This window comes from Coregonus lavaretus (assembly GCF_964263955.1).
Source record: "Coregonus lavaretus genome assembly, chromosome: 34".
NCBI classification, from domain to species: domain Eukaryota; kingdom Metazoa; phylum Chordata; class Actinopteri; order Salmoniformes; family Salmonidae; genus Coregonus; species Coregonus lavaretus.
The window spans coordinates 30,768,457-30,785,674 of record NC_140021.1 but is presented as its reverse complement, the minus strand read 5'-3'; the positions used below and the strand labels follow the sequence as shown (position 1 = coordinate 30,785,674).

The following is a 17,218-nucleotide window of genomic DNA, read 5'->3' as shown; positions in this document are numbered from 1 at the left end:
GCATTCTCTCAACCAGCTTCATGAGGTATTCATCTGGAATGCATTTCAATTAACAGGTGTGCCTTCTTAAAAGTTAATTTGTGGAATTTCTTTCCTTCTTAATGCGTTTGAGCCAATCAGTTGTGTTGTGACAAGGTAGGGGGGTTATACAGAAGCCCTATTTGGTAAAAGACCAAGTCCATATTATGGCAAGAACAGCTCAAATAAGCAAAGAGAAACAACAGTCCATCATTACTTTAAGACATGAAGGTCAGTCAATACGGAACATTTCAAGAACTTTGAAAGTTTCTTCAAGTGCAGTCACAAAAACCATCAAGCGCTATGATGAAAACTGGCTAACACGAGTACCGCCACAGGAATGGAAGACCCAGAGTTACCTCTGCTGCAGAGGATAAGTTCATTAGAATTTCCAGCCTCAGAAATTGCATCCCAAATAAATGCAATTTCAACATCAACTGTTCAGAGGAGACTGTGTGAATCAGGCCTTCATTGTCGAATTACTGCAAAGAAACCACTACTAAAGGACACGAATAATAAGAAGAGACTTGCTTGGGCCAAGAAACACGAGCAATGGACAATAGAAATGTGTCCTTTGGTCTGATGAGTCCAAATTTGAGATTTTTGGTTCCAACCGCCGTGTCTTTGTGAGACGTGGTGTGGGTGAATGGATGATCTCCGCATGTATATTTCCGACCGTAAAGCAAGGAGGAGGAGGTGTTATGGTGTGGGGGTGCTTTGCTGGTGACACTGTCTGTGATTTTTTTAGAATTCAAGGCACACTTAACCAGCATGGCTACCATAGCATTCTGCAGCAATATTCCATCCCATCTGGTTTGGGCTTAGTGGGACTATCATTTGTTTTTCAACAGGACAATGACCCAACACACCTCCAGGCTGTGTAAGGGCTATTTTACCAAGAAGGAGAGTGATGTAGTGCTGCATCAGATGACCTGGCCTCAACAATCACCCGACCTCAACCCAATGGAGATGGTTTGGGATGAGTCGGACCGCAGAGTGAAAGTAAAGCAGCCAACAAGTGCTCAGCATATGCGGGAACTCCTTCAAGAATATTGGAAAATCATTCCAGATTAAGCTGGTTGAGAGAATGCCAAGAGTGTGCAAAGCTGTCATCAAGGCAAAGGGTGGCTATTTGAAGAATTTCAAATATAAAATATATTTTGATTTGTTTAACACTTTTTTGGTTACTACATGATTCCATATGTGTTATTTAATAGTTTTGATGTCTTCACTATTATTCTACAAAGTAGAATACAAATAAAAAACTGGAATGAGTAGGTGTGTCCAAACTTTTGACTGGTACTGTATATATATATCGACACACCACTCCCCCTTTTCCTTTGCCAAGCCTGACCTTCACCAAACAGATACATGAAGAAGAGGGATAGAAGAGGGCATGAAGCCCTGAGATGTCCCTACAAGTCCCAAAGCTCATCGTTGTCGCTACAGGTCATAGAAAAGAGTAGAAGCTCTGAACTCTCTATTCAGAACCCAGTCCTACGTAGAGGTTATGGAAAATGTGCTCTTTCAGTATTTCTCCAGTAGGTTTCCTTAAGAAAAATACCCCCACTTCTATGTCAAAGATAATACAACTAAAACACTTTAGTAAATACTACAGTAATGTCCCCAAAAACACTACAGTAAATAATACAGTATACTACAGTTCGCAAAAACATTGCAATAAATACTACAGTATACCGTACTACAGTCTGCAACAACACTATTTATACTATAGTAAACTGTAAATACTACAGTATACTACAGTAAATACTACAGTATACACTGTAGTGTTTTTGCGGACTGAAGTCTGCAAAAAAACTACAGTGAATACTATAATATTCCTACTATAGTATACACCTTAGTATTTTTTCATGTGGGTATATTGGGAATGGGGTGCCATTTGGGACATACCTAATGTTTTCAATTGAATGTAAAGCACATGAACTCATGAATTAAATGAAAGACATTCAAAGTGATTGATTGGGATGATGATGAATATAGAGAAGTAAGAGCATGTTTCTCTGACAACAGGAGCATCCCTGGTGAGTATCGAGGATCCCTTGGAGGCCAGCTTCATCCAGGAGAACCTTGAGCTACTGCAGGACGGAGCCAAGTCCTTCTGGATCGGCATGCACAAGAGCCACGAAGGTCAGTACCTATGGTTCCAAAATTCTGGTAACTTTCCCAAAAAGGAAAGTTTTTTTTTTTTTTTTCACCCGAATTTTGCAACCCTATCAAAACCTCTTACTGACAACCCATAACATTAAGCAGGCTACTGTAGCAAAAACCCTGTGCCCTCAAATTTGAATTTTTTAAAACTTTGAATGAACGAAGTGCAAGTACCTGTCTCTTGCAATTCGAAGATTATGTCCCAATTTTAGAACCATGTTTATCTATTTATAGTTGTTCAATGACAATGAATCACCCCTATCAAAGGATATTGGTTTGACCCCAGTGGCGGTCAGTGCCGTTTGAGATGAGGGAGGACGATATATTTATTGATTAGCATAGCGTTATTTCTATTACATCATATTGGATGACTGTAATTCATATTCCATTCACCCATCTCAATGTAACATCAATAGATTTAGGCTATTACATGATACTCAAATTTTCCCTATACCCATCATGAGGTTGCTACAACCTAGCCTATGAATGAAAGTTTACAACGTAGGTGCACAGGTCGAGAGAAATTTGTATAATCAAGGTGACAGACATTGACACATTCAATTCCGCCTTGCACACTCTTGCCTGAACCTAGCTGATCTAGGGTGTAATCATTAGTCCAACAGTTGCAAACGAGAGTTCCTATTGGACAAATTCAGGTATGTTTATCCCCATTTCGTTCCGTTTGCTTCCGTTTAAGAAAAGTTTTTCAACAGAATTGGTGGAATGATCGCACGCAAACGTCACTTTCATAGCTGCCACATACAAACAGCATAATCCCTTTGATCATTGTTTAATTCCTTCTCGCATCTACGCGCTCTCCACCTCTCACCTTTTCCCTTCACTTGTGGACTCCAGTGCACAACACATCAGCTGTCTGTGACCAGGCCAAAAAGCCTTTCAAAGCCAAACCATCATACCATAACCTTTAACCGCTACACACAGCCTACATCGTTGGGTGCGTTTGTAAATTCACTCTACTCGCATTTCAGAGCACTCTCGTCTGAGTGTGCCAGATGCAGAATAACTGATTTACAAACGAGCAACACCCGTTGAATATAACCAGTGTCATAAACGTCTGCAAAAAAACATAATTCAATTGTTGCCATTACCACAGTTACAGTCACCAATGCTCTAGATATCATGAAAACAGCCTAACCAGCTCTGCTAGGGTGAGTAAAATGGTCAGAGTGAGGTGTTCTCTCATTTGTGTCTGGAAGTAGCTAGCAAGCTAGCCAACTTTAGCCAGTAAGCTTGGGTGCTTGACTGTCGTTATGAGGTCAGAATGCTCGGATCAACCCTACTCCTCGGCCAGAGCGTCCAATGTGCACTATGAACGTTCCAAGAGTGAAACACTCTGAATTTACAAACGGACAATCTGACAACGCTCTGAATTTAAGAACGCCAAGAGCAACTCTGAGTGCACTCTGGCACTCCAGAGTCAATATATTAGCTAACGTCATAGTCAACATAGCTACTAGAACTAACGCATTAGTGAACTAGGTACAATAATGCAGTACAGTGTAGAGTCAGCAAGCAGTTTAGCAGTTACACCGACGGGCCCCGGTGGCAATAAATTAATAAAACCAAAAGCTTACCTTGACTTGGAAGAGTTCCTGTGTTGGATAGCCATAGCCAGCTAGCTAACATAGTATCCCTCTCTGTTTGAGCCTGGTGTTTGAGTAGGCTAAACTAGCTAGCTGCATTCGCTAGCTAAGTAAGCGAACGTGAAAAGATTACAACAAAATATAGCTATCGCTCTCTCGCTTCTCCTTCATTTTGAAAGAAATTAATTTGGTAAAAACTGTTCAACTATTGTCTTTCTCTCTCTTTGAGCCAACAACTCACCATATTTTATGCACTGCAGTGCTAGCTTCCTGTAGCTTATGCTTTCAGTACTAGATTTATTATCTGATCCTTTGCTTGGGTGGACAACATGTCAGTTCATTCTGCAAGAGCTCTGATAGGTTGGAGGACGTCCTCCAGAAGTTGTCATAATTACTGTGTAAGTATATGGAAGGGGGTGAGAACCACGAGCCTCGTAGGTTTTGTATTGAAGTCAATGTACCCAGAGGAGGACGGAAACTAGCTGTCCTCCGGCTACACCATGGTGCTACCCTACAGAGTGCTGTTGAGGCTACTGTAGACCTTCATTGCAAAACAATGTGATTTAATCAATTATTTGGTGACGTGAATATATTTAGTATTGTTGTATCTAAAAAATTATAACTTTATTAATGTTTCACTATTTTAAATATTCTGAAATTCTCTGAGGAGAATGGTCCTCCCCTTCCTACTCTGAGGAGCCTCCACTGTTTGACCTGTTTGTTCTTGTCTCAGGTGACTGGATGTGGATTGACAACAGTGTGGTGGACTATACCAACTGGAAACAAGGGATGCCAAACATTAGAGACCCCTGTGTGGAGATCCAGTCTGGTAGCGGTCTGTGGAGCACCAACAGCTGCAGCCGGCACAAGTCTTACATCTGCAAAACAGCCAAAGGTGAGTCGGACTCAGCAGATAGACTCTGGTATTTAAGATGGGATGATATCAGAGTCATTATTCAAATCATTCTGTGTCAGCTTAGAATTGTCTTGCATTTATGTTTTCTGTACATCTTTATCTCTTTATTTTGCAGTCATCACACATACAGAGAAGCAACAAGTTGCTGGTGAGTGTCTCATAGCAGATATAACTGGTTAGAGTAAAGCGTGATCAATTCTATAGTTGTGACAATCAAATCAATCATTTTCTTGCTCTTGGGTACAGAGCCCTCCCCATATCCTTAACCATTAGCGGGGGAAATGCTAAACTAACCCAAGATCAGCATCTAGGGGCAACTTCACCCTATTCCACTTTTCTGAACATTATAAATAAACTAAGACCAATCCTACCAATAATTCTCCCAATAACACTGTGATTTTCTGACTGTCTTCTAGCTCCCCCAGTGGAGAAAGCTCCCCATGGTTACGCCGGCATCGCTGTGGCCGTCGTCTTGGTGATAATCACTGTGGTAGGACTTGGTGCCGTCCTACTCCGCAAACGGATAACTATCCCCGTCCTGGGAGGGGGTACGTTCGCCAACACCTTGTACTTCAACAACCCCACCCGCCATACAACCACAGTGGACACAAAGGGCCTGGTGGCCAGCATAGAGCAGAACGAAACAGCTTAGATAGAAGACCAAGAACCACCAACAGGTGAAAACAACAATCATGCTGCTGGGGTCTAGGCCTACCAACTCTGACCAACTCTAACCCAGACTGAGAGAATGCAATTAAATCTGAAAGTATTCATGTCTTATCTTTGTTCAATTTATTGTTCTGTAAATAATGGGTGAACACTCATGCATATCAGCATCATTTGTCAAGCATACAGTCCAGATTTAGAGCTAAAATTGCTCTAATGCAACCTGGCACAAATTGTAGAATCGACGACATTACAATATAAAACAAACAATTTATGTGATTTAGTTTAGTTTAATTGAGTCTTGTACAGATTGGTTTGGTGTGTAAAACTGAAGATCAAAATACAATCACTGTACTTTGCTTTGTTTTTGCAAAATTATATTGTAAATAGATGCCCAAAAAGAGAGAGAAATAAAGTTTTGAAACAAATATCTTTGGCCTTCTACTCTTACTCACACTTCTGACTTACAGTACATGCTAAATCAATAAATACTGAATCAACAGCTTTTTAGGGGGTTAATAGAAATCAAATGGTCATGTAGGGGTTCAATATGACGTACAGTATTAAGAACTATATAATTGGACCTCAACTATAATGAAACACAGCTCCATCACTACACAAAAAAAGGTGCTATCTAGAACCTAAAAGGGTTCCCATAGAATAAACCTTTTTGGTTCCAGGTAGAAATAACCCTTTTGGTTCCAGGTAGAACCCTATTGGCTTCAATGTAGAACCGTTTCCCCAGAGGGTTCTACATGGAACCCAAAATAGTTCTACCTGGAACCAAAAAGGGTTCTACCTGGAACAAAAATGGTTGTCCTAAGGGAACAGCTGAAGAACCCTTTTGGAACCATTTTTTCTAAGAGTGTATGAGGCAGATTAAAGAGGATTACATATACTATATTTACGAGAACAGGAAGAGAGGGAGAAGAGAAAGAGAGCAGTGTGGAATTGCTACTGTGTCCTTTAAGCTGTCCAAGGAGGGCGGTGTGGAATGCCCAGAGTGCTGTCCAAGGAGAGTGGTGTGGAATGCCCAGAGTGCTGTCCAAGGAGAGTGGTGTGGAATGTCCAGAGTGCTGTCCAATGAGAGCGGTGTGGAATGCCCAGAGTGCTATCCAAGGAGAGCGGTGTGGAATGCCCAGAGTGCTGTCCAAGGCTGTCAACCCTGTCCAACAACACAAAGGAAACACAGTGCCTCAAAACCCACTAATTCCTTACTGTCAGCAGGTCCTAAACTACACACACCAGTTACAGTGGCTTGTGAAGTATGCACCCCACTTGGCATTTTTCCTATTTTGTTGCCTTACAACCTGGAATTAAAAATTGATTTTTTGGGGGTTTGTATCATTTGATTTACACAACATGCCTACCACTTTAAAGATGCAAAATATTATTTTTGGGTGAAACAAGAAATAAGACAAAAAAAATAGAGCCACCTTTTGCAGTAATTACAGCTGCAAGTCTCTTAGGGTATGTCTCTATAAGCTTGGCACATCTAGCCACTGGGATTTTTGCACATTCTTCAAGGCAAAACTGCTCCAGCTCCTTCAAGTTGGATGGGTTCCGCTGGTGTACAACAATCTTTAAGTCATACCATAGATTCTCAATTGGATTGAGGTCTGGGCTATGACTAGGCCATTCCAAGATATTTAAATGTTTCCCCTTAAACCACTCAAGTGTTGCTTTAGCAGTATGCTTAGGGTCATTGTCCTGCTGGAAGGTGAACCTCCGTCCCAGTCACTAATCTCTGGAAGACTGAAGCAAGTTTCCCTCAAGAATTTCCCTGTATTTAGCGCCATCCATCATTCCTTCAATTCTGACCAGTTTCCCAGTCCCTGCCGTAAAAAACATACCCACAGTATGATGCTGCCACCACCATGCTTCACTGTGGGGATGGTGTTCTCGGGGTGATGAGAGGTGTTGGGTTTGTGCCAGACATAGCGTTTTCCTTGATGGCCAAAAAGCTCAATTTTAGTCTCATCTGACCAGAGTACCTTCTTCCATATGTTTGGGGAGTCTCCAACATGCCTTTTGGCGAATACCAAGCGTGTTTCTTTAAACAATGGCTTTTTTCTGGCCACTCTTCCGTAAAGCCCAGCTCTGTGGAGTGTACGGCTTAAAGTGGTCCTATGGACAAATACTCCAATCTCCGCTGTGGAGCTTTGCAGCTCCTTCAGGGTTATCTTTGGTCTCTTTGTTGCCTCTCTGATTAATGCCCTCCTTGCCTGGTCCGTGAGTTTTGGTGGGTGGCCCTCTCTTGGCAGGTTTGTTGTGGAGCCATATTCTTTCAATTTTTTAATAATGGATTTTATGGTGCTCCTTGGGATGTTCAATGTTTCTGATATTTTTTATAACCCAACCCTGATCTGTACTTCTCCACAACTTTGTCCCTGACCTGTTTGGAGAGCTCCTTGGTCTTCATGGTGCCGCTTGCTTGGTGGTGCCCCTTGCTAAGTGGTGTTGCAGACTCTGGGGCCTTTCAGAACAGGTGTATATATACTGAGATCATGTGAGAGATCATGTGACACTTAGATTGCACACAGGTGGACTTTATTTAACTAATTATGTGACTTCTGAAGGTAATTGGTTATTTATTTATTTTTTAGAATTTCTTTGAACAAGTAATTTTTTTCATTTCACTTCACCAATTTGGACTATTTTGTATTTTGTATGTCCATTACATGAAATCCAAATAAAAATCAATTTAAATTACAGGTTTTAATGCAACAAAATAGGAAAAACGCCAAGGGGGATGAATACTTTTGGAAGGCACTGTATGGTAACAACCTCTGAGAAAATGAACAAACTTTGTATCTGTCTCTCAATCAATCAGTCACTCGCTCACTTACTCAGTCAGTCAGTCTATCTGTCTGTCAGTCAATCAGTTATTCGGTTAGTCAGTCAGTCAGTCACTCACTCACTCAGTTACATTCAGTTACATTCAACAAGTTAATCTGCAAATAAAATGTATTACATAACAGCAGACTGCTGTATATTCAGTGTGCATACTGATTGCTCTGTGGCTCAGAGGGGGGCTCCAGCCTGCAGGAATAAGCAGTTCTCAGAACAGTGCTCTCTCAGGCATCAATCATTCAACTAGATCACCTCCAACCCTCCACTCTCCTCTGCCTACCCCCACTTCAACCCTCTCTCTCGCCCAACCCCGGCCTCTGGTGTGCTGCTCTCAGTGCCCTCATTGTTAAAAGGAGGCAAGTTTCTCCATGGCAACCGGAGCCCTATAAGGCAGTGGCACTGGCAGCTAATCCTCAAGATATCATACATTTACCAATGCCCAAGAATTCTCCCCAAACAACATAAACTCTTCCTCTCCATCCACCAGAGCAGGAAAACAACAACAGTTCTCGATACTACAGCTGCTGAAATTGTTTTGTTCCATTTATTTCTAATGGTATTTTTGGACAGGTACACAGTTTTATATAATTTGAGTTTTACAGAAGTGTGTGTTGTTCAGGTTTGTCTGACATGCAGGGTACATGGTGTGTGGGAGGATGTTGGAGAGATGTTAGAGTCTTGTGCAAGCGTTCAGAGGTAGCGTTGGCGTGCATGCACTTGTGCGTTTCATCTGTGGTGACTCAGGGATCATACAGCATAAATACTTTCTGGGGAGCTGCTGCAGTCATCTGGGACTGTTACTCAGCATGCTGCTTCCTGTATTAGCAATCCTATGCTCGTGTTGTGGGATTCATCTGTAGCTATTCTGTAGCTATTATTATTGTTTAGATGTGTGATTGTAATCTGACTCATTGGTGAGCAGGTGGACATTCATTTTTCTTAAAAACATTTACTTTAACTTCAATTTCAATACAGTAAGAGTGCATGTGTTCATGCAATGTTTTATAGTCTCTGTGCTCCTGTAATATGGCTTAACTCTCTAATTTGCAACGTTTTCTGTAGCCTTCTGAGGAATGTTGTTGTTCACATGTGAAGCCAGGAGTTTCGAAAAATCTGTCTGTCTGATTCACAGCTAATAGTTCACACAGAGGGACGCTTTCCCCAAAACATTACACCAGTTACTGCTGTGGGTATCCACTCGGGTGAATTCCTCTCACCATTTTGCACTTGTATCATTACCAACATACTCTAGCAGGCTCTGTCCATATGGACCAATTACTGTATTTAAACTCAAAGCCCTTCCCTCCATGTTCCCTCCCCTGTCCCGCTCTTTGTCTCCCACTCTCACTTCCCTCTCCCTGCCCCCAGTTCTCTCTCACTTGCTTGCGCTAATCCATTTGTTGTGGAGGACTGAGGGGCCGGAGCTCTAGGCTGACTGGCCATCCCTGTGCAATGGTGGCTAATTCGGGTGAAGGGTGCCCTGCCAGCCCTCCTGCCGGCCATCCTCCACTAGATTAGGCAGGCGGGCCCATTATTAACGCCTCCCTCAGCCTGGACACATTGTCTCTCCTTGCTTCTGGAGTCGCTAGGAGCACTCCTTTCTCTCTCTCTCTTTCTCTGTCTGTCTTTCCCGCTCCTACTTTCCATGCCTGATAAAACTTCTCTCTTCCTCTCTGTCTTTCTTGAACTCTTTGCTGCACCCTCTCCTTCGCTCTGCTTTCCTCTTCTCCTTGTAATCTCTCCATCCAGCCATACACTTCTGGGGTCATGCTGTCCCCACGTTGCTCCTTCTACACTTGTGTCTACTGGGGAAGTTTGTGGAGGGCCAGGCCCAGGAAAAGAGCCAGGAGGGGGGCTACCTGCAGACGGCCATCAGGGCCCTACCCCTTAGGACTCAGGTCCAGCTCCAGAGGGACCAGACAGGGGTCCTACTCTCCACTGTCCTCCATGCTGTGCACTGTGCAGAGTGGACTGGGGGATCGCAGGAGCTCTGTGACAGGGTAAGGCCTGGAACTTTCTTTGACCTCAAACTGTTACTCTCTATCTGTTAAGGGGTTCTATGCATAACCTACTAATGAGTGCAAATATCTAATAAGTAACAGCATAACTTTTCTATTTCTCTAAAATAATGAATTGATTTGCATTTTCAGGTGCCTTAAACAAATGATTTGTCATGAACATTAATGCTAACAGCAAATATTACTACAGCAGATACTATCTGCATTCACTCCTGTTCAGTCATTCAGGCAACCCTGCTTGTCATGGTTGGAATGTGATGTGTGTGGAGGCTTAAAGGTCAACTTCCCCTTAGAACCAACTTCTCTGCTTTTAAACAGCCATGTCGCATCGCTATGAGTCAAAAATATGAATTCTACTGTCAAAACTGACTACAAAGTGAAAATAGGATAATTTGGTCATCAAGTCAGTCTAGTCCAAAACAGAGTTTTGTGAGTTCGTCATGACTTACTGGGGGGTTGGGTATGGATTACTTACAGTACCAGTCATGACTTACTGGAGGGTTGGGTATGTATTACTTACAGTACCAGTCATGACTTACTGGAGGGTTGGGTATGTATTACTTACAGTACCAGTCATGACTTACTGGAGGGTTGGGTATGGATTACTTACAGTACCAGTCATGACTTACTGGAGGGTTGGGTATGTATTACTTACAGTACCAGTCATGACTTACTGGAGGGTTGGGTATGTATTACTTACAGTACCAGTCATGACGGGGCTGTAGTGGAACAGGTTGAGAGCTTCAAGTTCCTTGGTGTCCACATCACCAACGAACTATCATGGTCCAAACACACCAAGACAGTCGTGAAGAGGGCACGACAAAGCCTATTCCCCCTCAGGAGACTAAAAAGATTTGGCATGGGTCCTCAGATCCTCAAAAAATTCTACAGCTGCACCATCGAGAGCATCCTGACTGGTTGCATCACCGCCTGGTATGGCAACTGCTTGGCCTCTGACCGCAAGGCACTACAGAGGGTAGTGCGTACGGCCCAGTACATCACTGGGGCAAAGCTCCCTGCCATCCAGGACCTCTATACCAGGCGGTGTCAGAGGAAGGCCCTCAAAATTGTCAAAGACTCCAGCCACCCTAGTCATAGACTGTTCTCTCTGCTACCGCACGGCAAGCGGTACCGGAGTGCCAAGTCTAGGTCCAAAAGACTTCTCAACAGCTTCTACCCCCAAGCCATAAGACTCCTGAACAGCTAATCATGGCTACCCGGACTATTTGCACTGCCCCCCCACCCCATCCTTTTTACGCTGCTGCTACTCTGTTAAGTATTTATGCATAGTCACTTTAACTCTACCCACATGTACATATTACCTCAACTACCTCAACTAGCCGGTGCCCCCGCACATTGACTATGCAACGGTACCCCCCTGTATATATAGCCTCCCTACTGTCACTTTATTTTACTGTATATATAGCCTCCCTACTGTCACTTTATTTTACTTCTGCTCTTTTTTTCTCAACACTTTTTTGTTGTTGTTTTATTCTTACTTTTTTGTTTAAAATAAATGCACTGTTGGTTAAGGGCTGTAAGTAAGCATTTCACTGTAATGTCTGCACCTGTTGTATTCGGCGCATGTGACCAATAAAATTTGATTTGATTTGATTTGATTTGACTTACTGGAGGGTTGGGTATGTATTACTTACAGTACCAGTCATGACTTACTGGAGGGTTGGGTATGTATTACTTACAGTACCAGTCATGACTTACTGGAGGGTTGGGTATGTATTACTTACAGTACCAGTCATGACTTACTGGAGGGTTGGGTATGTATTACTTACAGTACCAGTCATGACTTACTGGAGGGTTGGGTATGGATTACTTACAGTACCAGTCATGACTTACTGGAGGGTTGGGTATGTATTACTTACAGTACCAGTCATGACTTACTGGAGGGTTGGGTATGTATTACTTACAGTACCAGTCATGACTTACTGGAGGGTTGGGTATGGATTACTTACAGTACCAGTCATGACTTACTGGAGGGTTGGGTATGTATTACTTACAGTACCAGTCATGACTTACTGGAGGGTTGGGTATGTATTACTTACAGTACCAGTGTTGGTGAACACATAATTAGGAGAGGAAGTACAAACCAACGACGCTGGACAGAGTGGAATTAGGTTTAAGCAAAAGGCAGTTTATTCAAACAGAGATATCTTGTCCTGCTCAAGCTACATGCATGGACCCAATCAATTGCCTCTTATGGAGACAGTTGAGAAGGATGTTTAAACAGAGTTTACAGCATTACTTTATACAATGTAACATAAAGGAAGGGGTCCTTCTTCTAGTCCCTTGATTGGTTCCCGAGGCGTAGGAGGCGGGTCTGCTCTGTCCAGAGCAGATGTCCCATTGGTGCACGGCAGAGTCCTCTGCCCTTGGCACCCGACCAGTAGACAGGGGAGTGGAGTTTGAGTGTGCGTGCACAGTGAAATGTCTGTGTGTGTCCAGGGAACTCGTGAGGAGTTGAGAATGAGTGTGCGTGAAAGTGAAATATTGGTGTGTGTCAAGGGAACTCGTGGGGAGTATGGTGGTTTATGGCCGGAGGTGGGGGTGTTGTCCTGTTATCGCATTCCTGCAAGACTAGGCCATCTGGTGACAAGATATGGTGTTCTCCTCTGTCCTTTGTTCTCTGACCTAAAACAGCATTTATTAAAAACAGGCTCCTAACACAAATGGGTCTTGCACAACATTTTAGTCAGACCAATCTATAACATTTTATATTTACTACGACAAATTATATTTACTACGACACCAGTCATGACTTACTGGAGGGTTGGGTATGTATTACTTACAGTACCAGTCATGACTTACTGGAGGGTTGGGTATGTATTACTTACAGTACCAGTCATGACTTACTGGAGGGTTGGGTATGTATTACTTACAGTACCAGTCATGACTTACTGGAGGGTTGGGTATGTATTACTTACAGTACCAGTCATGACTTACTGGAGGGTTGGGTATGTATTACTTACAGTACCAGTCATGACTTACTGGAGGGTTGGGTATGTATTACTTACAGTACCAGTCATGACTTACTGGAGGGTTGGGTATGGATTACTTACAGTACAGTATAGTACCAGTCAAAAGTTTGGACACACCTACTCATTCAAGGGTTTTTCTTTATTTTTACTATTTTCTAAAAGCAAGTCTCTTCTTCTCATTGGTGTCTTTTAGTAGTGATTTCTTTGCAGCAATTAGACCATGAAGGCCTGATTCACACATTCTCCTCTGAACAGTTGATGTTGAGATGTGTCTGTGACTTGAAGCATTTATTTGGGCTGCAATTAATGAGGCTGGTAACTCTAATGAACTTATCCTCCGCAGCAGAGGTAGCTCTGGGTCTTCCTTTCCTGTGGCAGTCCTCATGAGAGACAGTTTCATCATAGCGCTTGATGGTTTTTGCGACTGTACTTGAAGAAACGTTTGAAGTTCTTGAAATGTTCCGTATTGGCTGACCTTCATGTCTTAAAGTAATGATGGACTGTCGTTTCTCTTTGCTTATTTGAGCTGTTCTTGGACTTGGTCTTTTACCAAATAGGGTTGTCTTCTGTATTCCATCCCTACCTTGTCACAACACAACTGATTGGCTCAAACGCATTAAGAAGGAAAGAAATTCCACAAATTAACTTTTAACAAGGCACACCTGTTAATTGAAATGCATTCCAGGTGACTACCTCTTGAAGCTGGTTGAGAGAATGCCAAGAGTGTGCAAAGCTGTCATCAAGGCAAAGGGTGGCTACTTTGAAGAATGTCAAATATAAAATATATTTTGATTTGTTTAACACTTTTTTTGGTCACTACATGATTTCATATGTGTTATTTCATAGTTTTGATGTCTTCACTATTATTCTACAATGTAGAAAATAGTAAAAATAAAGAAAAACCCTTGAATGAGTAGGTGTGTCCAAACTTTTGACTGGTACTGTACATGCCCACTTTTGCCAATGATGACCAATTGCCCAGAGCCAACAGATTGTGGCCTGCCTCCAGCTATCATGTGGACATTTGTTGTCAAGTCTGCATATGGGTGCAGCGCACGCACATTTCATTCTGCAAATAGGAATGAAAATGGGCTTCCATAAAGTTGTTGAACAATCTTGGGCAGATGGCCAGGATAAGGATTTTATCTGACTAGCTTCTACTTGGGCTGTCAACCGTCAAACCTGAAACTGGTGTGTTGTTGGTAAGTAGCTACGTTTTGTTTTTAGATAGCTAGCTACATGTAATTATTTGAAAGGCTATTCTGCTATGATACAAGGCTATGATACTGTGATGTAACTTCCTAAATACATAGCCGCTCCCTAATGTGTAATGTGAGAAGAAGATTTCCATAGCCAACGTTGCATCTGAAGCCAGGTTTGATCCCTGCTAGCTAATGCTAGCTAGCTCATAATCAAGCAAACCTGATGACATGTTTGGTGCATGTTGACAGCTTTTTTTCAATAATGTTTTAACTTGAACTTGCTAACTACTGTAAGATCCCTGCTAAATAACCAAGCAAACTAGCTAACCCCCAAAAAGATACCAACAATCAACAATATTATTGTGTACAGTATTTTCTAGGGCAAAATTATGATAAGGAGGCAGTGGCCAGACACCAGTCCAGTTTCAGAGTAATGGAGGACATAACCACCATTGGAAATGTATTCAGTGTTGTGTGTGTTTGTGTCTTGTATGTTGTAAGGAGATGCCCCCCATCCATGGTGCCGCAAAGGACTGCTCCTGGGCCAGTGTGAGTAATGCTAACCAGTCAGTGCCATGCTGGAACATGTCCCTTGTGAATTAGCTCTGATTCATAATCTCTGATTGGCTATGTTGAACCGTGTATTTTTGTTGGCTTCCATGACTGTATGGTGACAGCCTTTTTTCTCTCTCTCTCCCTCCCTGTCTTTCGCTGTGATAGGAGCTGGGTCTGTAAATCAGGCTCCTTCATGACCAGGATCTGTGACGAGAGGGGCCTGGAGCTGATCTACCGCCGCTGGCGAACACCTCAGAAGCGACAAAAGGTGATTACTAATAAGACAGGACATCACAAGTGTTTAGTCATATCAGAATCAGAATCACGTTTTTTTGCCAAATACATTTGCATGTACAGGAATGTGACTTAGTGCTGCCACAATAAACTGAATTTACAGACAGACAATAAACTGCATATATGGACACAATAACATCATCCTTTCAATACATGTGTCACTCATCAGCTTTCTCTCAGGACAGGAGAGAGGCTTTGGTCATGGAGTCCTCTGACTGAAAGACAGGTTGATACTGATGTCTGAATTTGGAAAGACCTTGTACTCAGCATTAAAATTATACAAGACACATATATGACTTTTTGTTGTCTTTTGTTATTATTGAATCGAATGGTACTATCAATGGGGAGGGGATATGGGACACCATACAGGAAGCTATGACGACTGACATGTTTGGCAAGGTAGCCCCAGCACCACCAGACAAAATGTTGATAGGTACAGTATCTGTATCGACTGTGAATGACAATAAAAGACGAAAGACAAATGTAATATTTGCATATTGTTATATTAGCAGAACACTGCTACAGTATTATGTGAAAGATGGTTTAATCTACATGGAACTGTTACACTTGAAAGTTATCAAAACACTTTTTTTTACATAAGTTAAGCAATTACATTCTTCTCATATTACTCTATAGGTCAGGGGTCTCCAACAGGTAGATCACGAGCTACAAGTAGCTCTCAGTCCACCTATGAGTAGCTCTCAGCCCACCAATGAGTATCTCTCAGCCCACCTATGAGTAGCTCTCAGTCCACCTATGAGTAGCTCTCAGTCAACCTATGAGTAGCTCTCAGCCCACCAATGAGTAGCTCTCAGCCCACCAATGAGTAGCTCTCAGCCCACCTATGAGTAGCTCTCAGCCGACCTATGAGTAGCTCTCAGCCCACCTATGAGTAGCTCTCAGCCCACCTACAAGTAGCTCTCAGCCCACCTATGAGTAGCTCTCAGCCCACCTATAAGTAGCTCTCAGCCCACCTATGAGTAGCTCTCAGCCCACGAATGAGTAGCTCTCAGCCCACCTATGAGTAGCTCTCAGCCCACCTATGAGTAGCTCTCAGCCCACCTATGAGTAGCTCTCAGCCCACCTATAAGTAGCTCTCAGCTCACCTATGAGTAGCTCTCAGCCCACCTACAAGTAGCTCTCAGCCCACCTATGAGTAGCTCTCAGCCCACCTATAAGTAGCTCTCAGCCCACCTATGAGTAGCTCTCAGCCCACCTATGAGTAGCTCTCAGCCCACCTATGAGTAGCTCTCAGCCCACCTATGAGTAGCTCTCAGCCCACCTATGAGTAGCTCTCAGCCCACCTATGAGTAGCTCTCAGCCCACCTATGAGTAGCTCTCAGCCTACCTATGAGTAGCTCTCAGTCAACCTATGAGTAGCTCTCAGCCCACCTATGAGTAGCTCTCAGCCCACCTATGAGTAGCTCTCAGCCCACCTATGAGTAGCTCTCAGCCCACCTATGAGTAGCTCTCAGCCCACCTATGAGTAGCTCGCCAAACAATTCTGAAAGAGCATGCATTTTCCATGTGTTCCATCGCAAACTGTCATAAACACATCTCACAAATATCAGACACTGCAAGCTCCCTGCTGCTATCCAATCAAAGCCACATTGACACAATCCTACCCCTGGTTAGACACTATTGGCTTAAAAAGCCAAACATAACACAATATCTGCCAATAAATACATTTACAGCAATATCGCCCTTGACTATCAGTGTAGTGCAAATGGCAACTGTCTTGAGGGTAGACAGCAAAGCTTTCCCCAGAATCTTCTCAATAAAATGTTAACTACAAAGTAGGCCTACCTGACAGAATGATAGCATGATTATTTGTATCAATCGAGTTCACATTTGTTTTGCAAACTCTGCCATGATGATGTGCAGTACAGAAATATTGCAAGCCAAATAGTCATCTTTGATTAGGTCTGCA

At 42.8% G+C, this 17,218-nt stretch overlaps 1 protein-coding gene and 1 pseudogene across 2 annotated transcripts in view; both read left to right on the top strand.

Moving 5' to 3' along the window:
- LOC311109014 (macrophage mannose receptor 1-like) overlaps positions 1 to 5,798 on the top strand; it is a 46,506-nt gene extending 40,708 nt beyond the window's left edge. The window contains exons 27-30 of the mRNA XM_084151799.1: positions 2,050 to 2,166; positions 4,525 to 4,686; positions 4,823 to 4,855; positions 5,124 to 5,798. Coding sequence (XP_084007925.1) covers positions 2,050 to 2,166; positions 4,525 to 4,686; positions 4,823 to 4,855; positions 5,124 to 5,359 — 548 coding nt within the window. The 3' untranslated portion in view covers positions 5,360 to 5,798. The remainder of the gene's footprint in view (positions 1 to 2,049; positions 2,167 to 4,524; positions 4,687 to 4,822; positions 4,856 to 5,123) is intronic.
- A 604-nt stretch (positions 5,799 to 6,402) lies between these two features.
- LOC311108919 (zinc transporter ZIP12-like) overlaps positions 6,403 to 17,218 on the top strand; it is a 29,403-nt pseudogene continuing 18,587 nt past the window's right edge. The window contains exons 1-2 of the transcript in view: positions 6,403 to 6,592; positions 9,976 to 10,226. The product of the transcript in view is annotated as a zinc transporter ZIP12-like (transcript). The remainder of the gene's footprint in view (positions 6,593 to 9,975; positions 10,227 to 17,218) is intronic.